The 25,395-nt window shown below is 42.7% G+C and overlaps 1 protein-coding gene across 1 annotated transcript in view; it reads left to right on the forward strand.

Annotated features, from left to right (window-relative positions):
- Positions 1–25,395, forward strand: part of ARHGAP32 (Rho GTPase activating protein 32) — a 212,873-nt gene that overhangs the window by 176,242 nt on the left and 11,236 nt on the right. Inside the window, exons 14-22 of the mRNA XM_082273549.1 lie at positions 2,671–2,773; positions 3,109–3,253; positions 6,674–6,756; positions 8,265–8,393; positions 14,190–14,335; positions 17,998–18,199; positions 21,888–22,036; positions 22,126–22,200; positions 22,795–23,790. Coding sequence (XP_082129675.1) covers positions 2,671–2,773; positions 3,109–3,253; positions 6,674–6,756; positions 8,265–8,393; positions 14,190–14,335; positions 17,998–18,199; positions 21,888–22,036; positions 22,126–22,200; positions 22,795–23,790 — 2,028 coding nt within the window. The remainder of the gene's footprint in view (positions 1–2,670; positions 2,774–3,108; positions 3,254–6,673; positions 6,757–8,264; positions 8,394–14,189; positions 14,336–17,997; positions 18,200–21,887; positions 22,037–22,125; positions 22,201–22,794; positions 23,791–25,395) is intronic.

Consider the following 25,395-nt stretch of genomic DNA (forward strand, 5'->3'; position numbering starts at 1 on the left):
TATGGCCAGCATAATGGTGGTCATACACTTTTCAAAAAATTCAGTCATTTGGACAGTTTGTTTGTTTTTGGCTAGTTAATGGGCACATATCAGTAATCAGTTGTGACAATTTTGAGCCAAAAAAACGAAGGACAAGTTTGGAAATTTTCTGCCGAACGAACGATACATTATTGAAAGGTTAATGTGTTTCTCATCCAAACTGTTTGCACTAGGTATATGTGAAAAAACGAACAAGAAATGGATTCATTTATGTCCATTGAATGATTTATCGGTCGTTACATGATGGCACGACAAACTGCTCTCACGGCCGAGTGTTTGCTTTTCGAAAATGAGTTTGAACGATTTTTCGTATAATGTATGGCCAGCATGCAGTTGCTTTTGATCCATTTCTGCAGTGCTTTTTGCTGTACGTTTTGTGTGTTTGCACACGCGATTTTGCTGCGAATTGCATTTTGCATTTTTTTAGGCTTTTTTGGCCAGTTTGTTGTTGGACAGATTAAAAAACACAAATTGTGGAAAAAAACACCCTACATGCTTTTCTGCAGCTTCTTCATGGAAGTCTATTGAACCAAAAAAGTGCTTTTTGGCATTGAAAAAAAAGTCCTTGACCCTTTCCAAATACACATCGGCTGAAAAAAAAAGCATAGATGTGAACGTGTTCCATAGGAAACCATTTTGAACCGTAGTGCGTTTCTGCAAAAAGCACCATAAACGCATAGCTGTGAACCAGGCCTGAGACGTTTAGTAGCAGCATGCTTTTTTTTTGTATCACCTGTCATAATGAGGTAAAAAAAAAAAAAAATTAGCCCTTTATAGTACAAAAAAAGAAAGATAATCGCTACTATAGGGGTTAATTTATACTGTAAAACAGTGAAAATAATAATATATATTCTATATATTAATCTTTTATATTAAAGTAGTACTAAAAGCTGAGACTTTTTTTTTCATGGATATAATCATGTTAAATATAATGCACAATACTGGTAAAAGTTTACTTTAAATGTAATTGTAATGCCTTATATTACCTCCAGTCTATCAGCCTCCACCTTCTTTGGGTTCAGATGCTGATCTACCCTGCACAGAGTCTTTATAGTGATTTTTTTTTTTTTATAAACAAACGTTCTACTTACCTGTTCTGTGTGATGGTTTTGCACAGAGCAGCCCTGATTCTGGGGTCCCTCACTGACACTTATGGCTCCTCCTGCCTTCAAATTACCCCAATAGCAGGCTGCAAAGTATAGTATAGAGTGCCCCTGTTCTATCAGATTTCCCTACCCCATCAGATTTCCCTACCTAAGCCATTTCCGGTTGAGATCAGCTGTGGATTCATCATGCAGCAGCTTGTAGCCACGTCACACGTCCTATTGGGCATGCGCAGAATAGGTAGGGAAATTTGATAGTATCGTAAGGGGTCAGACAAAAGTCGTAGTGTGCATGCGCACCAACGGGTCGGGCAGTGGGATATCTTATAACAAACATCCATCTGATCTCCATGGCCCGCACTGCGCTGACCCGACACTGCACCGACCCGACAATCCGATGTCCCACACTGCGCCGACCCGAGCCATGGAGATCGGATGTATGTTTGTTATAAGAAATGCCGCTGCCCGATCCGTTGGTGCGCATGTTCCCGCTCATGTGCAGTAGGACTTGTGCCTCACCCCTTACAATGTTATCAAAATTCCCCTACCTATTCTGTGCATGCGCAGTAGCCGTGGCTACAGCTGGTGCATGACGAACCCGCACCGGAAATTACATAGGTAGGGAAATCTGATGGGATAGGGTTTTCTGACAGAACACCCCTATAGCAAGGTTAAAAAAAAACTTCTGCCTTTAGAACAATTAACTTCCTGCCCAGGACAACATGTCCCATGAGGCATTGCTCCTCACACATTCACAAGTTCTCAGGCACTTACTGACATGTATGGAGGGTGTACTGAGCTGTATGTGTGCTGCACTGTATTTCCTGATATGTAAACATATAATGCATTCTGTATGCAGGCCAACTAATCAGCTGACCAACTAATCGATTATGAAAATAGTTGACAACTATTTTCATAATCCATTCGTTGTTTCAGCTCTACTAACGTCCATGAAGTTTAGTTCTCAAATTCAACAACCCTGTCACACCCAAAACTAACACCCCACTGTCCATCCTTACCACCCTCAGCAGCATTTTTACCTCTACATTTTTAGAGGAGTGGTTAGTGTAGAATGTGCTAATCGTTGGCCTGACAACAAAGGTTTCCCTAAATGCACATTTTATTACAGGCATCACAGTTTGATTTGGAAATGCAGCCATGTTGTGGGTTAGCAGCACAGTTAGTCAATCAGAACTGAGTTTAGTTCTCTCAGTTCCCAGAGAAATTGATTGCAGAGATCCCTCCGGGAGTGTACTAATCCTCCCGGGATCCCCATTTTTGTTAGTGAAAGGCTGTTAGTAATAATATGAAGAGTTAATAACGGTTGCACTGTGGGAGGCGCTCTGCCAGCATCCAGCTGCAGAGATAGGACAGTAATTCTCTGAATGACTTTATTAAATGCTCTGTGGTGTTATTATAAAGCGAATGTTCACTTCATTGTCTGCTGTGTGGGCAGGAAATTGCTGTTTTGTTCATCTGGCTGTGATGTGGTTTCTAATCTGTTCCTCCTACTTCTACCTCTATAAAGTCCCCCAGGTCCTCCGAAGCTGCACAGAGTTCATAGAGAAACATGGCGTTGTGGATGGGATATATCGCTTGTCTGGGATTGCCTCCAATATACAGAAACTACGGTGAGAGATGGTCCCATTTCACTGGTTCCTGGTGCGCAACATATTGCAATAGCTACAGACACGCAACAATAATAATCTATAGTGTATATTGATAATAAATGAATGCGGTATAGGGGACTACACTATTATCAGACATGCAACACTGCATCACTTTTATCAGAAAACATACATTAAAATGGGATACAGAGCACAGCACTATATTAAAACAAAATATATAATTTTGCGTCATTGTTATCAGACATGGGGCAAAGTATCATTGGTGGGCTGTGCATTAAACATTATTATTAATTATTGTTAATCTGTTGCACTAAATCTGTTTTATGTCGACCTGTTAGGCACGAGTTTGACTCGGAGCAGATCCCAGACCTAACTAAAGATGTCTACATCCAGGATATTCACTGTGTTGGCTCCCTGTGTAAACTCTACTTCCGAGAGCTCCCCAATCCACTGCTGACTTACCAACTCTATGAAAAGTTTTCTGTGAGTATACGTCTACTTCACGCTGGGTGTACCTTCATATGCTCCCCTTTCTGATATATACACAGCAGCAGGGTTATGCACCTACACTCATCTCTCTGACATAAACACAACACCCATGTGTACGTTCCTACACTCACCTATCTGACCTATACACAGTGTCTGGGGGTGTACAGTCCTACACTCACTTCTTCAACATATACACAGCACCCCAGGGTGTACATTTCTATGCTCACCTCTGTGACATAGCACCCAGGGTGTACGCTCATGCATTCACCCATCCAACATATACACAGGACCCTGGGGTGTACGCTTCTACACCTACCAGTCTGACATAGTACCCAGGGCATACGCTACTACACTTACCTCTTTGACATATACACAGTGCCTGGGATGTACGCTCCTATACTCACCTCTCCGGAATATACACAGCACCTGTGGTGTATATTTCCACACTCACCTCCCCGGCATATACACAGCACCCGTAGTATATGTGCTTCGGAACCGCAACCCACACTGTGTTTGTGGTTTCCGTCAGAATACAGTTTCCTTCAGTCTTGAATATAGTTATCAAATATTCTAGCCACCCCCATACAAAACTAGCCGAGAATAGCTTGTATCGATCTGGAACAAACTCACACTGAATATATACCACATCAGGTCAGGAGCCTGATTACATTTTCCTATGCAGATTAAATTGTGTACAGTAATAAAATTAACATATCTAAGACCAACACCAACCAACACAAACAGTATTCTACTTTCCCACTACCAACTAATAGATGACAGTAATTTAATTAACTTGAGCTAATTAACTAGCACTTAAACCAGCCTAGGGGGAGTACATGGAATCCACATCTAAACAATTCTTTGATTATTTAGAAGTTAGACTTCATGGCAGCGGTCTACAACAAGCTATAGGTCTTACAATGTAAAGTGGGATTAAACCTTCATATATTTTTTGAGAGATATTGTTTATAAATATTATTGTCCCATTTGAAGCAATCCAAAACATATTCTCAGTGTCCATTATTTTATTGGTCACCATGTGCCCCTAATAGACACAGGGTGACTTACACATAAGAGGGGCCTAGGGAGATCAGAGAGGGATTTCTCAACCTCTCCTAAGGTAAGCTGGGTTCCAGGTTCCACGGACTCCCCAACCAAAGTGACTCCCGTCACAATATGTTTCTACACATCATTTGGGGTGTACGTTTCTACACTCACCTCCCTAGCATATACACAGCACCCGTGGTGTACGTTTCTACACTCTCACTTCTCGTATATACATAGCACTTGGGGTATACGTTTCTGCACTCACCACTCTGGCATATACACAGCACTTGGGGTGCACGCTCCTAAACATGTACATATTCTCTTCCCTCTTTGTACACACAGGAAGGCAAAAATTTAGCTTGCATTTTCAGGGGTAGCACTGACAGTTCTTCAGCACTGACAACCAATGTAACAACGTTGTTGTGCGGCACTTGTAGATTTAGCTCCTTCGTCTCATGGAAATGTCACAGCTGTGACATACTATCACAGACTTTTTACAGATACATATGCAAAGCAGTATGTGTAATATAAATGTGGCTCTGTGCAATATATATTATATACGGTATCCCACAAAAGTGAGTACACCCCTCACATTTTTGTAAAAATGTTGTTATATCTTTTCATGTGACAACACTGAAGAAATGACACTTTGCTACAATGTAAAGTAGTGAGTGTACTGCTTGTATAAGGGTGTAAATTTGCTGTCCCCTCAAAATAACTCAACGCACAGCCATTGATGTTCTAAACCACTGGCAACAAAAGTGAGTACACCCCTAAGTGAAAATGTTCAAATTGGGCCCAATTAGCCATTTTCCCTCCCTGATGTCATGTGACTCGTTAGTGTTACAAGGTCTCAGGTGTGATTGATGAGCAGGTGTGTTAATTTTTTAAGCAGTTTTGGCAGTGCTCTCAATCTCTCATACTGGTCACTGAAAGTTCAACATGGCAGCTCATGGCAAAGAACTCTCTGGGGATCTGAAAAAAAAAATTGTTGCTCTACATAAAGATGGCCTAGACTATAAGAAGATTGCAAAGACCCTGAAACTGAGCTGTAGCACGGTGGCCAAGACCATACAGTGGTTTAACAGAACAGGTTTCACTCAGAACAGGCCTTGCCATGGTTGACCAAAGAAGTTGAGTGCACGTACTCAGCATCCTATCCAGAGGTTGTCTTTGGTAAATAGACGTATGAGTGCTGCCAGCATTGCTCCAGAGGTTGAAGGGGTGGGGGGTCAGCCTGTCAGTGCTCAGACTGCATCAAATTGGTCTGCATGGCTGTCGCCCCAGAAGGAAGCCTCTTCTAGAGATGAAAGCCTACAAACAGTTTTCTGAAGACAAGCAGACTGAGGACATGGATTACTAAAACCAAAGTCCTGTGGTCTGATGAGACTAAGATAAACGTATTTCGTTCAGATGGTGTCAAACGTGTGTGGTGGCAACCAGGCGAGGAGTACAAAGACAGGTGTGTTTTTCCTACAGTCAAGCATGGTGGTGGGAGTGTCATGGTCTGGGGTTGCATGAGTGCTGCCAGCACTGGGGAGCTACAGTTCATTGAGGTAACCATGAATGCTAACATGTACTGTGACATACTGAAGCAGAGCAAGATCCCCTCCCTTCGGAGACTGGGCCGCAGTGCAGTATTCCAACATAATGACCCCAAACACACCTCCAAGACGACCACTGCCTTGCTAAAGAAGCTGAGGGTTAAGGTGATGAACTGGCCAAGCATGTCTCCAGACCTAAACCCTATTGAGCATCCGTGGGGCATTCTTAAATGGAAGGTGGAGGAGCGCAAGGTCTCTGATGTTGTCACGGAGGAGTGGGAGAGGACTCCAGAGGCAACCTGTGAAGCTCCATGCCCAATAGGGTTAAGGCAGTGCTGGAAAATAATGGTGGCCACACAAAATATTGACACTTTGGGCCCAATTTGGACATTTCCTCTTAGGGGGCGTACTCACTTTTGTTGCCAGCGGTTTAGACATTAATGACTGTGTGTTCAGTTATTTGTAGGGGGACAGCAACATTTACACTGTTATACAAGCTGTACAATCACTAGTTTACATTGTAGTAAAGTGTAATTTCTTCAGTGTTGTCACATGAAAAGATATAATAAAATAGTTACATAAATGTGAGGGGTGTACTCACTTTTGTGAGATACTGTGTGTGTGTGTGTGTGTGTGTGTGTGTGTGTGTGTGTGTGTGTGTGTGTGTGTGTGTATATACATTATATATAGGAAGAGAGAAGCTCTTTAGATTGCCCATTGATACATATTGTACAAAGACTCTTGACACCTTGCATCTTGACAAAGATAAATTATACACAACAAGTTTTAGATCTCCTAATCTGCATTTAATGTGTTCTAACAGGACGCTGTGTCGGCTGCAACAGATGAAGAAAGACTAGTGAAGATCCATGATGTCATTCAGCAACTGCCTCCTCCACATTACCGGTCAGTCCATGGCCTGTGTTCTCCTCTCCCTTTCCTATACCAGCCATATGAGCCTTACAACGTTAAGATGGGTGAAATGTTATTTCCATCTTATCCTGAGTAAAGCACACAGTTGCTGATTGATGACAAAGAATTTTTAATATGCGGTCACAAGTGCTTCCAGTAATCACTCATTACTCCCCTGCTTTACAGACCAGTTTTACAACATATTCATATATTGGTTGCAATACTTGATGCTATCAGTCAGTGTGTTGCCACCAAAATAATTGTTCCTTGACAGTCTGGCATATATATGGACTGTCATTTCCAGCCTCCTTAGGGTTGGTACAAGTGAAATTTCATCCATTCTCTCCAACCTTTGTGTAGTGGTAACTAAGAGTGTGGAAAGGGATAAGGTGTGTTCATCATCGGAAATTTGGATCAAATAACTGAATCTAGCTCTACTATGGCAGATGTGGGCTGAAGAATCTGCACAGGGAGGCTGACATGAAGGGAAAGTCTCAATACATCAGACTGGGACATGCAACACACAGATCAGAAAGACTGCAGTGATAAAATGGGTGAATGATGACCCTTCACTGTCAAACATGAGGTTGTATATGAAATGGGTAGCCCTGGTTGTGAGTGTTGGCCTGTTCATGTTTCATTGTCTGGGATTTATCAGTCCCTGCTGCTGCCTCTCTGGGTCTGGCATGACGGAATGTGGAGGGGATGATCATGAAGGAACTTGTCTGAAGATTTAGTAGCAGTAGATGCTGTAACCACCCAAAGTCTTGGGATGTTCACCCTACATGCTCACTAAATCCACACAAGAACAGGTTAAATTATTCTGCAACATTCTCTCTGTCTGGGTGGAATCCATGCACTATGTATAATTTATCAGGCTGTGAAACAGACAACATTTGCCATTATTGAACCCAGGGGACTGTAAGTGTCTGCTTTTAACACATCAGTGAAGAATTATAACAGCCACAGAATTTCATAGAGAAGTGCGGAATCAAGAAAGTGCCTGGATTGGAGAAAAAAACAGTTGCACATGAGTTGGGCTTTTCTCATAAGGGGGAATAAGGGTCAGAAGAGATGGGCAAAATACAGTGAGCTATACCAGGCAGATTTAATTACTGAGCATTTAGAGAACAGGGACATCTGTTTGCTATGGGTTTAGACTAGAGCAGGCAAAATCTGGAGAGGCTATGCATGGCAACCAATTAGCTTCTATCTTTCATTTTCAAAGCTTGACTGAACAAGTTGAAGATGAAAGCTGATTGGTTATGATGTATATCAGGCCCAGATTCTGTCTGCTCCAGTTTTAGAATCTCAGTGTTCTCCTATCCATAGTGTGCATTGCAAGGTTTTGCTTTTTTTTATTTAACAGTGTAGAGTTACATTTATATATCTTATTCTGACATTATGTAACCTCATACCATGGCGAGTATTTATAGGTAAAGTGGATATTAACATGAAAGGCGTTATCTAGGAGTATAACTATCATTATCTTATATTCACAGGACGCTGGAGTTTCTTATGCGCCACTTATCCCGCCTTGCAACCTACTGCCACATCACCAACATGCACACCAAGAACCTGGCTATTGTGTGGGCCCCCAACCTCCTCCGGTATGGGACCATTACATCTCGGTATGGTACATGAAAAGTACAAGGCCTGTCCTCGCTTTTCCATTTTTCTTGTGGTTCTAACACTTGAGCAGGGCCAAGTACTGATTTCTGCTATACGGTTATATTTTCCAAACATCCATCACTATACAGTATGTGCAGTAACCCCTAGAAGAAGAAGCCATGTCCCCAGCCCAGAAGTCAGTGAGTTGTGGGACTGGACCATTCCAGAGCTTTGAGGAGCCCAGCTAGGAGGCGGCTTACACTACTGTGTTTGATTAGTGATCTGGCAGAAGCAGCTGAGCCACAATGATAAACATCTGTTACTTGAAGCCAAATTGTTCTCTGTGGTTATCAGAAAGGAAAAAAAGCTATTACCATGAATTCTTTTCCAGCCAAAATAGAAGACTCATAATTAAATAACGGTTCCTTTGATGTTGAATTGTGTTTGTTTTACTCACCATTATATATCCTTGGTGATTTTGAAATAATCACCAAGAATGTCGCAGAATAATTTATTTCTTTTACCTTATTTCTGTAATTATAAATGACTCCCTGTGGCATCATAAGCAGATATTTTGCAGGACCCGCTGCTGGGAGTTCAGTTCTTATAGATGTAGGAATATACCAGAACTACATCCCCCAAGAGCTTTTTCCCTACACCTAGTTGGCGCACAGGCTTTTGGTAGAGCCATTTCCCTACGCACATCGGGAGTAGGATTGAAGGCAGCAGCATTTTTTTTTCTGGGAAATAAATCAATTTATGCATGTAAGGAGGGGCAGGGGGATAGTCCGAGTTTTTTTGGGAGATTTAAACCCAGCAAAGGCACTGTGTTGTAAGCCCAAACAGGATGTTAGGAGCACATTGAAGTTTTTACAACTCGTTATGTATTTATTTTATGCTGGAGAAATGTGAATATATTAAAGATGTACCCATTTTTTTTAACTCTAAATGCTACGAAGTTATGTGGCAGCACAGAGGTAAGCCTTACTCTGTGCTGAAACATATATGCATGGTTTATGCACCCCCAGCACTATGACCAATACTATCCCTGACAGCTCCTGGTAACAGAACGGCCACCAGGAGCCAGCACCAGGTTTCTAAACGTGATCAACATTTGATCACATGATCAGGAACCCATGAAATGCCTAACCTTCATTCAGGCTTACAATTTGTCCTAATGGCTGACAGAGCCCGCATTTAGCAGTTAAACCAAACTGTTCTGATAAGACAGTAAAGACCTTTTAAAGAGATTTTCCATCCTAAAATGAAAGCTGATCTGAATTACAGACCATTGACAGTGAAATCCCACTTCTCAATACCACTAGCATGAATAGGTTAAAACTGGAATGAGACCGTGCACCTGTTCTGTTTAGACCATAGAGACCCCTCTTAGGTTTCCCCTTTACACAATATTTTATTGTGCTCCTCCCTTTTTCTGCACAGTGCTTGTTGATGCCCCCAATGCAATGCTATGCAGTTAAGGTCTCATGGTACCTGCTTATCTCTGTGTAGCTCAGCGATTTATAAAATAAATAAAATTTTTCTTTCGTTCATTGACGGACACAGCTCCTGTCATTCTTGACTATTGGATTATGCTGCCCCCTACAGGAGTAGGACACTAGGCAGAAAAAAACTTCTAGCTACACCTATGGGCAGTCCCAGGGGGTATACTCCCTCTTCCTGCTATAGGCACTCAGTTTTTTCTGCCTAGTCAGGCGTAAGGACCTAGTTCTTTAAGGACCCGGCTCACTGTAAGGCGGAGGCTGTGGCCCTCACTATGTACACCTTAGCTGGTTCGGCAATGAGTGCCGGTATTTACCATTGCCCTGGTGTCACAAACTCTGATCGAGTGGGCTAAGCTCCTACGCTGGGACCTGAGGGGGACAGCTCCCCCCTGCCTTTCCTGAGCTGGTGGACCAGCTTGTCCAGGGGCTGCAGTTTATCTGTGGTGCCTCTTTAGATGCAGCTCCCCTGAGGGCTCACATCTGTTTTGGAGGTGGTCCTTCAGTGTGTATTTTGGCTCAAATGCTGGTCTGCAGACCAGACGTCTAAAAATGCCTTGACCGATCTTCCCTTTCAAGGAGATCGCCTGTTTGGAGCTACCCTGGATGACACCATTAAAGGTCTCACAGGGGGGAAGAGTATCTTTCTTCCACAGGCTACTAAGGACAAGGAACCTCATCGTAGACGTGGACCTTCCTTCTTGGCTCATAAGACGTTTTTTCGTACCTCATGGTTGACTGACAAGGGCTCGAAGCCTTTCAGGGCCTCATCTGGCAGATCCAAACGAACCTGGTCTGGCAAGCCGAGAGCGCTGAGTCGGGGAACGAAGGAGTCCCTGATATGGTGGCTTCACTCTCCGGAGTGCAGTGCAAATACAGCGCAAAGAAAAACAAGGGGCGATGGATATATGGTTAACTAAGTTGCATAATATCAATAATAGGTGAAATTAAAACCGAAATGCAGCTGTTCATAAATAATGGTGATACCCAAAATTCTCAAGTGCAAAAAATATAAAAACTCAGCGCAAAACAGTATTGAATGTGAATAATACACAGAAAAGGTTATCTACAATGTAGAGCTCTTAAAAGTGCACCGTGCAATGTTGAATGCAAAAATGTGCAAAAAAGGCTTAAGTGTAGAAAACGTATTAATAGTAAAATCAATATATAGAGTAAAGTGCCAGTCCAGATAAAAATAGTTCAATAAGATTTCCACTAGATGGATGGTTGTAAACAGTCCCAAATGGGTCCCACGAAAGTGCTGGAGTGCCAAGAAGAAAGTGCACAATCATGCAATCGTTTCGGTGCAGTGAAAAGGTGCTGGTCCTCCCCCTTTGGGTATTCACTTACCGGACAAAAATGACCCCTACGCTATACAGCTATAAGGGTCGACAGAGCTTGTGTCCTAGTAAGGAACCAGCTGCCACACTTCTCCAAGACAGGTATGCATTTCGTAGCTATTATCAGGCATGTAGTACAAAAGGTCTCGTCCTTCCTGACTGTATGGTGCCGCTTGGACGCTCTGTGGCTACGGCGTGCGTTCCACCGCACCGGAAGTGACGTGTCGCTAAGGCGTAGACCGGAAATTGCGTCAACGCGTTTCACCCTCCTCTTCCAGGTGTTTTCAAAGACGAGAATTTTGGGTATCACCATTATTTATGAACAGCTGCATTTCGGTTTTAATTTCACCTATTATTGATATTATGCAACCTAGTTAACCATATATCCATCACCCCTTGTTTTTCTTTGTGCTGTATTTGCACTGCACTTTAGTTATTTGGTCACCACCATTTTGAACAGCTGCATTGAAGTTTACACCAGTCAATTTGCTTTTTCCTTAGCGCGGCATACACCTACCTTTCACTCTCCGGAGCTTCGGCTGGGAAAATCCTTCCTCCTCTTGTATTGGACAGTGGTCACCGCAGATGCTAGCGTGTAGAGCTGGGGAGGCGTCCTCGGCAAGCATTTGATTTAGAGGATCTGAAAGCCAGAAGAGTCCAGACTACCGATAAATGTCTTGGAACTCCGAGCGATCAGACTGTGTCTGAATCATTGGCCGGATCGTCTTCAGGGATGCTCAGTGCGCATTCAATCAAACAATGCCATGGCTGTAGCTTATGTCAATCACCAAGGGGGCACAAGAAGTAACCTGGTGGCTCTGAAGGTAGCCGGCATTCTAAGGTAGGCAGAACGGTTCGTTCCAGCCCTCTCCACCGTACACATTCCCGGGGTGGAAAATTGGCAGGCGGATTACCTCAGTTGGAAGGTGTTAGACCAAGGAGAGTGGTCCCTTCATCCGGAGGTGTGTCATCAGCTGTGTCTCCAGTAGGGCATCCCCGAGGTAGATCTGTTGGCTTCTCAGCACAACAGAAAGGTGCGGAAGGGATCCATTGGTGGACACCACAGACGCGCTGGTGGCCCTGTGGGGTCAGTATTGTCTGATCTATGCCTTCCCTCCTCTCAAGCTTCTGCCCTGACACCTACGCAGGATCGAGGCAGAAGGGATTGCGGTCATCTTAGTGGCCCCGGACTGGCCTTGCGGGGCTTGGTACGTCGATCTAGTGTGGCTGGTCACGGACGTTCCTTGGAAGCTTCCTCTCAGGGAGGATCTGCTGTCCCAAGGACCAATCTTCCATCCTGCTTTACAGTTGCTGGCTTGGCTGTTGAACGCCAGGTGCTAAAGGATATAGGTTTGTCTGAGTCGGTGAATCCTACGTTGTTAAAAGCTAGGAAATCTACTAGGAAGATCTACTATCGTAAATGGAAGACGTACATTGTGTGGCGCAAGTTTTTTGGGGCTCATCCTCACTCCTCAGTGATCTTAACCTCCCTTCAATGGGGGGTTGAACAGAAATTGGCCTTGAGTACCATCAAGGGCCAGGTATCAACCATGGTGGTCTTTTTCCAAAGACCTTTGGCCACACACTCCCTGGTGCATACTTTTCTTCAGGGTGTCCGACATTTGATTTCTCCTGTGTGGGCTCTGTTTCCACCTTGGGATCTTAATTTGGTGCTTTCAGCTCTACAGATGCCTCCCTTTGAAAATATTCGGGAGATTGCCCTGCTTACGATGTCCCAGAAGGTGGCCTTTTTTGGTGGCTATTACCTCAGCGCGCAGGGTGTTGGAACTGGTGGCGTTATCCTGTCATCCACCTTATCTGGTGATTCAGAAGGATAAGGTGGTGCTTCGCCCCTGTCTGTCATTCCTTCCTAAGGTGGTTTCTGACTTTCATTTGAGTGAAGACATTGTGTTGCCTTCCCTGTGTCCCAGGCCTAAACATCCGAAGGAAATTGCCTTGCATGCCTTGGATGTGGTCGGGGCTATTAGGATATTCCTGGGCTTTCTGTCATCATGCTTCAGTGCCGCAGGTTTGCAAGGCGGCCATTTGGTTGTCGTTGCAGCCTTTTACAAAGTTTTATAAAGTGGGATGTGTTGGCATCTGCGGATCCTTCCTTTGACCGCAAGGTTTTGAAAGTTGCGGTTTAAGAGGACCTGATCCTCTTTGAGGGTGTCTTGTTTTTTTTCAGGTGGGCTCCAGTTTGTTTTGGTGGAGCCCATGTTGCCTGGTTGGCTACTGTTTAGCCTTGGGAATTTTGTGCTGTTTCTTATCCCTCATGTTTAACACTGCTTTGTCGTGTTGATGTCCCAATGGTCAAGAATGACAGGAGTTGTGTCCGTCAATGAACAAAAGAGAAAATGGGATTTTTGACTTACCACAAAATCCATTCCTCTGTTCAGTGGAGGACACAGCCCCACCCCTCTGTGGAGTTTTATAATTCTCTTGACACCGCTTCTAACAAAACTGAGTGACTATAGCAGAGAGAGGGAGTATACCCCCCTGGGACTGCCCATGGGTGTAGCCAGAAGTTTTTTCTGCCTAGTGTCCTACTCCTGTAGGGGGCAACATAACCCAATGGTCAAGAATGGCAGGAGCTGTGTCCGTCAATGAACATCAGAGAAATGGATTTCACGGTAAGTCAAAAATCCCATTTTCCATCCTCCCAAGTCACTTGTAACACAGACGCTGAACTCCTGGTATAATACATGGAGCCCTTACTGATTAGCCTCATCATGTCACTAAATGTTTCTTCGTGTGATCATCTGTAGTCAGCTGAGCCAGTATTGTGAACAGCATAACAGCAACATTTGTGGTCAGCATAATTGTTCCTGCTGAAGTGAATTTTATATCTTAGGGACCGGGTCAAGAACGGAGACTGATGGGTTTATTTTCACGTAGAGAAAAGATACAATTTTAAAATCCCTTTGTCCATCAATTTCTAGTTTTCCTGTTCTGACCCATATCTCTTTTTTAGATCTAAGCAGATTGAGTCTGCATGTTTCAGTGGGACGGCAGCATTCATGGAGGTGCGCATCCAGTCGGTGGTGGTGGAATTTATCTTGAACCATGTGGAAGTTCTGTTCAGTCCTAAACTCAGCTCTGTCATACGAGAGAGTGCAGGTGAGCTGCATTATGTTGGAGCTTAAAAAATATACAGGAGCGTCTAAAAGCAGTATATGAATGCAGTGCATAAAGTAACACTTTGGGTAGATTTAGACATGCGTCTAAATCTCCCTTGCCTCTGAAGCCCGATCCGCATTCAGATCACTCTCCAAAGGCTACTGACAGGCAATGAGAAAGCGATGCGACTCATCCTCACAGCCTGTTGTAACCCCATTTTTGCAGAGAAATGCAGTGCAGCCACGTGCATTGCACACGTGTGTAGCATTCTGCAAGGGTTGGCACAGCAGATCAGACTTCATAACTACACTTAGGAGCCACCTAATCACATGGGACAAAGTACTACATGTATATTGCCCCATTGTGGGCAGAACAGTGTAAACAAATTTGTAATGATCAGGATGACTGTTCCAGCTCCTGCACCAAAACTGAACTCAGATATTATCTTTATTGCATACTTACATTGGTCCAGCTTAGGTCAATGTAAGTATGCATATCTCATACTTAAGGGGTAGCAGACAATCATTGTTGTAGCAGGTACTACTAAAGTGATAGTGGTGTTTATTGGGGTTCTGTGTCAAGCAGCTTTACCTCCTGCACACAGACCACTGGGGGTCTTTTGCTCTGCACTGCTGCCCACTCATAGAACACACTGGGTTTGATTTACTAAAACTGGAGAGTACAAAATCTGGTGCAGCTCTGCATATCAACCAATTGACTTCCAAGTTTTATGGTCAAAACTTAAGTTAACAAGCTGACGTTAGAAGCTAATTGGCTACCATGCACAGCTGCACAAGATTCTGAGTACTCTGGTTTTACTAAATCTCCCCCCTTGTGTTTTTTTTTTTTTTAATGAATATGAATACAAGGTGTTCTCTCACTGGATGAGGTAAAGAGGAGCATGTAAGTATGCATATCTCGAGTGTGATATATGCATGCTATATTGGTCCAAAATGGTGCAATGCAAGTATGCAAATAAAGAGCATACCTAGTGTTCAACTTTTTTTATTATTATTTTTTGATCCGAGAATGCCGTTAACAATAAAAATGGCCACAACATTTGGCCAGTAGCACAATACAAAATTGATAGCATACAGGTTGTCCGTATAGCTTGAGAACCAGGTATCAGTGATGGGTCAAAGGATGGACATTAAGAAACAAAAAATAGAGTTCACCTTTAACCACTTCCATACCGGGCCAATTCTGGCACTCCGCTCCTACATGTAAAAATCATATTTTTTTTTTTGCTAGAAAATTACTCAGAACCCCCAAACATTATATATGTTTTTTTAACAGAGACCCTAGGGGATAAAATGGCGGTCATTGCAACTTTTTATGTGAGATGGTATTTGCGCAGCAATTTTTCAAAAGCCTTTTTAAAAAAAAAAAAACACTAAAGTTAGCCCAATTTTTTTGTATAATGTGAAAGATGATGTTATGCTGAGTAAATGAATACCTAACATGTCACGCTTTAAAATTGCGCATCTGAGAGTCACAGAAACTGCCATGGACCATCTGGTCCTCGGTATTCTCTGTGGTGTACTTTGGCCAGCGGCGGATTCCTTCTCCGGCTGAACGCACTGGCGAGCCAGTAGAAGCGGCGGCGGGGTGGGGGGCGTGTCCCCTCCCGCCGCCTGTAAGAACAATCAAGCGGCTAAACAGCTGCTAGGATTGTTCTTATGGTGAAGAGAATCGCTGGTAAAAAAAATATCTGAATAATCATTCAGATATCCCCACTCAAAGCCCAGGACGTCATAGGACGTCCAGTGGTATGGAAGTGGTTAAACAAAAGTTCTATATTTGTATACGTACATGTTCCCATAAAATAATGAAGATTTATGTTTCACCAAATCCTTGATAAAATTATACACCCCCCTGGCAAAAAGTATGAAATCACCACTCTTGGAAAATGTTCATTCAATTGTTTAATTGTGTAGAAAAAAAACTAATCACAGACATGCCTCAAAACTATTTTTATTTAACATTCCAACCTTCTGGCTTTAAAAAAGGAGGAAACTGTGGTCAATTGCAACTGTTTTTGCAGATCAAGCAGAGGAAAAAAATATGGAATCACTAAATTCTGAGGAAAATATTATGTAATCACCATGTACTTTGCAGTTCTAAAACAAACTTCTGCATCTACATCAACATCTGAAAAGCAATCTTGGACTGGATGAAAGTGATATTTAGTGATGAATCACAAATCTGCATTGTGCAGGGTGATGATGCTGGAACTTTCGTTTGGTGCTGTTCAAATGAAAATGTATGAAGATGACTGCCTGAAGAAAACATGCAAATTTCCACAACCATTGGTGATATGGGGTTGCATGTCAGGTACAGGGGAGATGACAGTCATTAAATATTCAATAAATACCCAAGTTTATATTGAGATTTTGGACACTTTTCTTATTCCTATCAATTGAAAGGATGTTTGGTGATGACATCATTATTCAGAATGATAATGCATCTTGCCATAGGGCAAAAGCAGTAAAAAAAAAAAACGTTCCTTCAAGCAAGACATATAGGGGGTTATTTACTAAAACTGGAGAGTGCAAAATCTGGTGCGGCTGTGCATGGTAACCAATCACCTTCCGGGTTTTATTGCCAAAGCTTAATTGAATGAGATGAAGTTAGAAGCTGATTGGCTACCACGCAGAACTGCACCAGATTCTGAGTGCTCCAGTTTTTGTAAATCTCCCCCATAATGTCAATGGCATGGCCTGCAAATAGTTCGGACCTCAATCCAATTGAAAATCTATGGTGAAAATTTAAACAACGGGGTCCATGACAAGGCTCCAACATGCAAAGCTGATCTGGCAACTGCAATAAGAGAAAGTTGGAAGCGGATTGATGAAGAATACTGTTTTTCGATAGTTAAATCCATTCCTTAGAGAATTCAAGCTGTTATAAAAGCCAGAAGTGGTGAAACAAAGTACTAGTGGTGTACTGTAGTGTTGTTTTATTTTTTCATCATTCTATAATATTTTCCTCAGAATGAAGTGATTCCATATTTTTTTTTCTACACAAATAAACAACTGAATGAACATTTCCAAGAGTGGCCATTCAATACTTTTTTCCACGGGGTTGTATCAGAGCTTTTGAAGTCAGAAAGTCTAATACCTGTAGAAAAGGAAGGGATGGTTTTTTATTAAGAGGTTTATTTTATTAAAAAGTGTAGTTTTTTTGTGTCCTGCAATGTTTCATCACCCCACTCTGCAACTTTCTAGAAGGGATTGGCAATTCTTCTCCATACTACATAACTTGGAAAGTAAATACAAATCTTTTATTGATAAAATTTTGATTTTATTCATTGCACTTCAGATGTGTAATTATTAATAATCCCCTATGAGGAAATTGCCGGTGGATCAATGTAGTCCTTTGCAGTGGCCAGTTTCGTCTGTCATCAAAAAGCTGCTAAAGAGAAGAGCAGGGGTCCTTCTTACTCCTTGTTGGCATTATGTGACAATATGCATATTAGGGGGAAAAAACCTGCAAAACTCCTTTCATATTGGACTTTTATGACTAACACAAAATGTGTTGTGTGTACAATTGAGGAATGCTACAAATGTACAACGATAAAAGTTCTATGTTTTAGGAATCCATAGGTGTCAGAATTTTAGGCACATCAGACATTTTATTTAAGACACTTTCTCCTTCTTTAGGTCACACATCCCTGTCTCGGCCCAAATCTCTTCTGGTTTCTTCACCATCCACAAAGCTCCTCAGCCTGGAAGAGGCTCAAGCGCGGACACAAGCTCAGATCAATTCCCCTGTGGTGGCTGACAGCAAATACATTGAGGTGGGAGAAGGACCAGCTGCCCTGCAGGGCAAGTTCCACACAGTTATCGACTTCCCATCCGAAAGGTGAGAATGGAGTAAGATTTACATACATATGAATATACTATAGCCAAGTCTGCCATCTAGTGGAAGAGCTGTAGAAATGCTTCTGTAATACCAAGTTTTCCTTTATCCTAGAGTATAGTTACATTATAAGTAAGGGGTATTTAACGTTGCATGATTTGAATTACTATAAAATAAATATCTACTTAACTACTTCCCTTCACTTCTACATGTAACATGGACTTTTAATCAGAGAAATTTGTTTAGAAATACTGTGCTTCCTCCCTCCTTCCCCATACATCATCTACTATCCCGCTATTTTCTGTTTCAGTCTGTCTTCATCACATACTCATCCAAGTAAACCATTGGATTTTGGAAAAAGGAAGATCATTATCAATTGACATATTTATTTTCTTTGGGGAAAAATAAATTTAAGGAGCTGGAAGTGCCCTGACTAAGACGTATTAGACGTATTGCATTGCATAAGAAGTATTGCACTTAACCTGACATGGAGCATCACTTGTTGGTGAAACCCTGGTGTTGAATGACCACCCAAAGATTAAAGCCTAACTCAATTTTCCCTTCCACTTTAAATAGTTACTTTGGGCCAAGCTGACCCAAACTAGCTATTTCCTTTACTAATTACTGCAGATGCTGTCAGCGCTGTATGTAGCATTAGCTACATACAGTATACAGTGTTGTATTCCAGCATGGAACAAGGACTTCCTGTCTGCTGTTGAAACATAAATTAGTTGGGCCGAGGTTGATAGGCAGGTGAATGACTTCAATATCTCCATCTCAGCCATTCAGAGGAAGCATTGCAGAAAATTATAAGAATACAAGGCTTCCTCTGAATAGCTGAGAAGCACTCAAGCTCAATTGAGTCTAAGTGCCGGTTCACACTTATGCGATCGCGGAAGGGTGCAAATTCGCAGCCTGTTCACGCATCGCAAACGCACCCCTGGCAGTTCACACTGCCATATGCGATATGCTGGGGGTGTCAATGAAATGTTAACGACACCCCCAGTTTGATCGCATATCGCAGTGCGATCTTTACAGTTCGCACAGGATCGGATCGCACAAGTGTGAAACACTGTGCGATCCGATCCTGGTGTGGCTGAAAAAAAGGGTCCTGTGCGTCTTTGCTGCGGGTGCAGTTAGCCATACAAAGTGTATGGCTGAACTCGCACCGCACAGCCGATCGCATGTAATGAAGGAGCAGTGCGCTCCTACATTACATGCGATCGCCGCAGCCGCACATATGTGAACCGGCACTAACTGAATTTTGTTCCAACAGCAAATGGGAAGCCCTTGTACCACTGCTGGAACACAGTGCTATCTATATATATATATATATATATATATATATATATATCTTTCAAAGCGCAAGGGAAGATGGAACTAGGCTTTAAATAATTTCTAAAGGAAACAAATCTATTTTTTGTGGTTAGGTCTCTATATTTACCATACATTTCAGACAACAGCATGGTGGTGTCGTCGGAAGTTGGTGACATTTTCTGTTACCGTGTTTTTAATGAAGATTTTCATATAAAAAAACATCCAGATAGGACATAATCCATTTTCTGTCGATAGAGGGATAAGTACATTGGTGCGTGACTTAACCAAGTCAATGCAAACAATAAAGGAAAAGTAAAACAGAATGATAAGAATATTAAGTATGAGGAGCTCTGTAACATACTGGTGATGGTGGGTCGTGCCCCAAGGATATCCGGACACCCCTATTGGGAGCTAACTGTGTCCGGGTGGGGGCAAGACCAGCCATCTCTCTCAAGTATTGATGAGTTTTCTTTCATTTGAATGTTATTATTTTTATAAATGACCACAACAATAGACAGTTGCATAGCCAAGAATGCTATGCAAAAATGAAAAGCGCAGGTGGAATATCTCTCCACCGATACGAAACATTAAACAATGATGAAGAAATGAAGGACTATTGGTCCCAAGCAATATCATATCATTACATAATCCATTGTCAGAGCCCTGCCTGGAGATGCAATGTGCCTTGTTTTGATAAAAAGGCCCTTTGGCTAGGGCCTCTTGAACTAGCAAGAGCAGGTACATAAGACTAAAAAACAGGGTACTGCTCCTGCTCAAGGGCAAAAAAAGGAAAGCAATGCTTAGGTGGAGAGGGTCTGTAGAAAAAAATAAAAAAGTAAGAGGAAAAGAAGAGAAGGAATAGAGGTGGGTGGGCAGGAGGAGGAGGCCACCTCTGTATTATAGGTTCACTATGGTTCTATTGACTCGTAGTGCTGGATTACAGTTCTAGAAAGCGTGTAGATGGTTGCGCTAGTGGGAAATATTCTAGCCAGGGCTGCCAAGTGCGTAAAAATGTATCGTGTGTATCAGGGAATATTGTCAGTTTCTCAGTCACCAGGGTACCGTGCAACCAACTTTTTACCTCGTCGAAGTTGAAAATCGCCATCTTCCTCTCTTTTGTAATCATCTGCTTCGCGGCTGAAAATATATGGGTCACTAGAGTGCGCTCTCATTTTGGTAGCGCTGTCCTTCGGTTTGTGTAAGAGTGTGTAAGAGCATTCTGCAGGTTTATATGAACATAAAAGAAAGGGTTTGGGACTTTAAATGAGGCGTGTGGTCAATCATGACCATAAACTACACAAATAAAGAGTGTGTGCATACACATTGAAACAATGAACATGAAATGACCTCAAATGTAAATTGATTTATTTGCACAATTGTAACATCATATAGACAGTAGATTCCATACATATAATCCCAATGACCAGAGCATGCCGGGAGATATACAAATAAATGTCACAATAAGTATAAAAGTGGTTGTAGAAACAAAAAACATTGTATGACAAGATAAATACATAATCCATAGAGATTGCATCATATTTGTAAGCTCTAATGAGCAGGGCCCTCTGATTCCTACTGTATTAAAGAGTATTTATTTGTACTACCCTCAAGTTGTAAAGTGCTGCGTAAACTGTCGGCGCTATATAAATACTATATAATAATAATAATAATATATGCTCTACGCATTTCATGTTTGTAACACTTCGTCAGGAGCTGGTGCAATTGATTAACTATAAAAAAGGAGATATACATAAAAACCACAATGCATATAAAAATAAAATGCCCATATAGGGCAAAGTCTATAATGTATAAATTTGCTTACAATTAGATTCAAGCTGTTGCCTCAAGGGACTCGCTATGGAGGGTCCTCTATTCCATCCGCTCCGGGAGCTGAGGGAACAATACCAGGCGCGCATGGGGGTGAACAATAGAAGTGCAATAAAGGAATCATGTTAGCTGGAGGAATGACCATCATCTAGATTGTCCGTCCGATATGGTTTCTAAAATTGGATTGGATTTGTATAGTAACGAAGTATATAATATATATATATAATAATATAGTAACTCAATGATGAGTTGGGAAGATTGATAAAATCCCAAATCCAAAGAGAGAACCAAAGTAAAAAACCAACGAAAAGTGCCGCACAAATATTTGCATACTAAAGGTGCTCATAAAAGTGCAAGTCAGACGATGATAGGAATGAATAAAGGTAAACATAGGATAAATAAATTCTGCAGGTTTATATGTAACACAGAACTGGCCATGTTAGGTTGGGAACATTTTCAATATTGCTATGTAGAGCGCGTCCTGTTAAATTTTCAGATCATTGTTGTTGCTTTGCTGTCAGTAATTGACCTGTGTTTGCCCTCTAAGGAAAAGACCTCCACCTAAGATGAAGAAGTCCCCAGTGGGCAGCTGGCGCTCCTTCTTCAACCTGGGAAAGTCATCATCATCATCATCAATGTCCAAGAGGAAGCTGACCCGCAATCCAAGTGAACCCACCGAGATGAAGGCCATGGCAGGTGAGGCATTGTGGCTGCTAGATGTTTGGTTCTGTTGATGTGCCAGGTGGGTCAGGTATTCAGCTGGAAATTAATATTTGTCTGTGTAGGAGGAAGAGGTGACACAGGAACCATGCGTTCAGCTAAGAGTGAAGAGTCGCTGAGTTCTCTGCATGCTACTGACAGTAAGTCTGATGCTGCACCTTTACTTGCCATATAGTTTTGTTGAAATCTAAATGATGTATTTTGTGGTTTGAAGATTTGGTGAGGTATGGTTTATCTAGGGGGAAATAACAAGCACTTTCTGACCAACAGAAGTAGTCATCACACTCCGTTATCCTCCAGCTTGTTGAAAAGAATCTCTGTAAAATGAGCACCAATCATCTCCTTTTATTTTGAGACAGTGGAGCATATCACTGCACATGTTCTGCTTCTGTTTAATAGGTATCTGAAATCCCAGTGTGACAACAAGGATGGTGGGAGTCTCACAGGCTGCTGTTTTTAGTAAAACATCTGCTTGGGTATTGCAGTAGATTTAAACCAGGCATCAGCAACCCCCTGGCAACACATTCTGCTTTTAGATATTCGGAAAAGCTCAGATGTGATTTATAAGATCCGATTTGTCTTGTAAACCTATTCACTCAAATTTATGCTCACTTTTCAGTTTATTTTTCTTGGTTTGCATCAGATTGGTGATGGATATGGGTAATTTATAGTACTTTATAAATAAAGTCTAAATTGCCCTGTGATCTGCTAACAGTCTTGTCTGTAATTTACAGTGGAATCGAAGCTTTTCCGGCCAAGGCGCCCACGCTCCAGCAGTGATGCCCTGTCTGCTTCCTATAATGGGGATCTGCGGGATGGATGTAACCGCTGTAACTCGTATGATAATCTACCCCATGATCAGGACAGCGATGGTGATGAAGGACTTATTCATGTACCGGCCATGTTAAGTTCTCGTTCTCATGACGACGAGGATCTGAGTCCACCAGATATTGGTGTGGCCAGTTTAGACTTTGATCCAATGTCCTTCCAGTGTAGCCCACCCAAGCTGGACAGCGAGGGGCTGGATACTAACAATCTGTTCCATATTGATACAACTCCAGGCAGCGGCAGAGAAAGATTTCAGATTGGAGCCCAAACTCCTGCCAGTGGTAACAGTTCTGAGCCCATGTCCCCTTTCCAGGAGAGGCTGATCAGTCCATTTCTAACCCCTGACCGCAGTCCCAGTGCAGAGAAGATTCCAAAAGCCCCATCTTTTGCTGAGAAGGTTGTCCAAGCTCTGTCACCAAAGGTGGGTCGCAAAGCAGTCCGATCTCCACCCCTTACCATTTCAGATCCTGTTACAGTCACATTGCCTAGCCGGGTGTCGGAAATGTTTGGAAGTATTCATGTTGCGGGTGGAGTTTCTCAGTCTCCTATATGGTACAAGGAAAGTATAAACAGAGATTTGGGGACTCTGCAAGCTACTGCAAATAAATCAATAGACCTTGGACTTAGCCAACTCTCTATATCAGCAGCACAAGAATCTCCATGGACTGTGGACGCTACAGTCCTCTCTCAGTGGAACAGTGGAAGAGCGGAGAAAGAAGATATTGCAGGGAACATCTCACCAGACACATCTCATGTTATATGTAGCACGGATTTATTCTATGCTGACAACAACAGCCAGGAATTCAACTCCAGTAACAAAGCTGGATCATCTCAAAGAGAGGAGAATGAATTGTCAGGCTTGGAGCAGAGCAAATCCATCCCCGCTTTGCCTACACCTCCAGGTATGTAGCAGTCCACTTCTAACTGAAAAGTGTATTTTGGAAACAAGTCTTTTACATCAGCTGCTGTGTGTACATGTGTCTATCTCTTGCAATGAAGGGATCACTAAAAGTGTCATATGTATATATGTGGCAGCAGGATGGCAGGCTGTAGCATCGTGTTGTTCCCATATAGGCGCACAGCCAGCACTGCTCTTTTCTGAGGACTGTCACTGACAGCTCCTGCTCACTGTTAGGAGCAAGTAGGATGGACTCCCAATCACCTGATCACTGTGATAGCAGATCAGTGATCACATGACTGGGAAGACCAGAAAATGCTTTTAGCGTTAAGAACTAGGGATAGACCGATATGGTTTTTTTCAGGGCCGATACCGATATTTTGGTCACACAATGTGGGCTGATATTTTGTACATTTAAAGTTTTGAAAAATAAAGACCATAAATACACAAATCTGGTTGTGAACATGTTAATTTTTGTTTAATGCTTAATGGCTGGCTTGCTGGCACCTTGTGGTGGCTGGCTGGCTGGCACCTTGTGGTGGCTGGCACCCTGTGGTGGGTGGCTGGCTTAGTGCCTGTGGCTGGCTGGTACAGGGCCTGTGGGTGGCTGGCTGTCTGGCACCCTGTGGTGGGTGGCTGGCTGGCACAGGGCCTGTGGGTGGCTGGCTGGCACAGGGCCTGTGAGTGTGGGTGACTGGTCGGCACTGGGCTGCTGTGGGTGGGTGTATGGCTGTGATACACTCCCTTGAGACTGGTCCCGACTCCAGACGAGGCTGTCCAAGGCGAGGGAGGCTGCTTAAGAAGGCAGAATGACGTCACAAAAATATCGGCCAGTTCCAGGGTCGATACGGATATATTGGGGAAAGTGCATATTGGCCCTCAATATATCGGCCTTGCTGGTTATCAGTCTATCCCTAGTAAGAACCCCTTAAGGGGTCAACAAGTGCCCATGATAAGGGGTTAGATATGTTTCTTCCCTCTTACTCTTTAACCTGTTATTGCCAATGCAACACATATGTGCAGCGGGAAAAGAGTGGGCTTTAATGCCCACACGCTACACACTTACTGTGCCTATGGTATTCTCTCACGTGACCACAGGTTGCAGGAAAGAAAGTTGCTTGATTCTGTGATCAACACATTCAGTATTGATGAAAGAATCCCTCCCGCGGAGCCATTGTATTCTGATAGCGGGAGGTTCCCCAGCCGTCAGAATACAGTGATCACTGCCACCTGCTCTAGCCGCTCACAGCAATCAAACAAAAGAAACCTGACAGGCCGCCCATACATGGATCAAAATTTAGCTGGTCCCTGTTGATCCATCTATGGCCAGCATAAGAAAATGTTTTAATATAATTACTTATTTACAAGACATCTACTTAATGTAAAAGTTAATTTTGTTGGTAGGGGGTGAGCTTTTACCATAATCTACAATTATGCACAGGATATTTTCAGAGCAGGCACACACCTACCTCCATCTGTGCTGTTCCCCAGTGATGACAGATCCAGGCTCCCATCACCACTGCATCCAGTGATTCTTTAAAGTCCCACAGTAATCCTCTTCGACAGCCACTGAATATGTAAGTTCTGCATCTGCATACAGGTGATACAT

Source organism: Pelophylax lessonae (genome assembly GCF_965119305.1).
Source record: "Pelophylax lessonae genome assembly, chromosome: 12".
Taxonomy (NCBI): domain Eukaryota; kingdom Metazoa; phylum Chordata; class Amphibia; order Anura; family Ranidae; genus Pelophylax; species Pelophylax lessonae.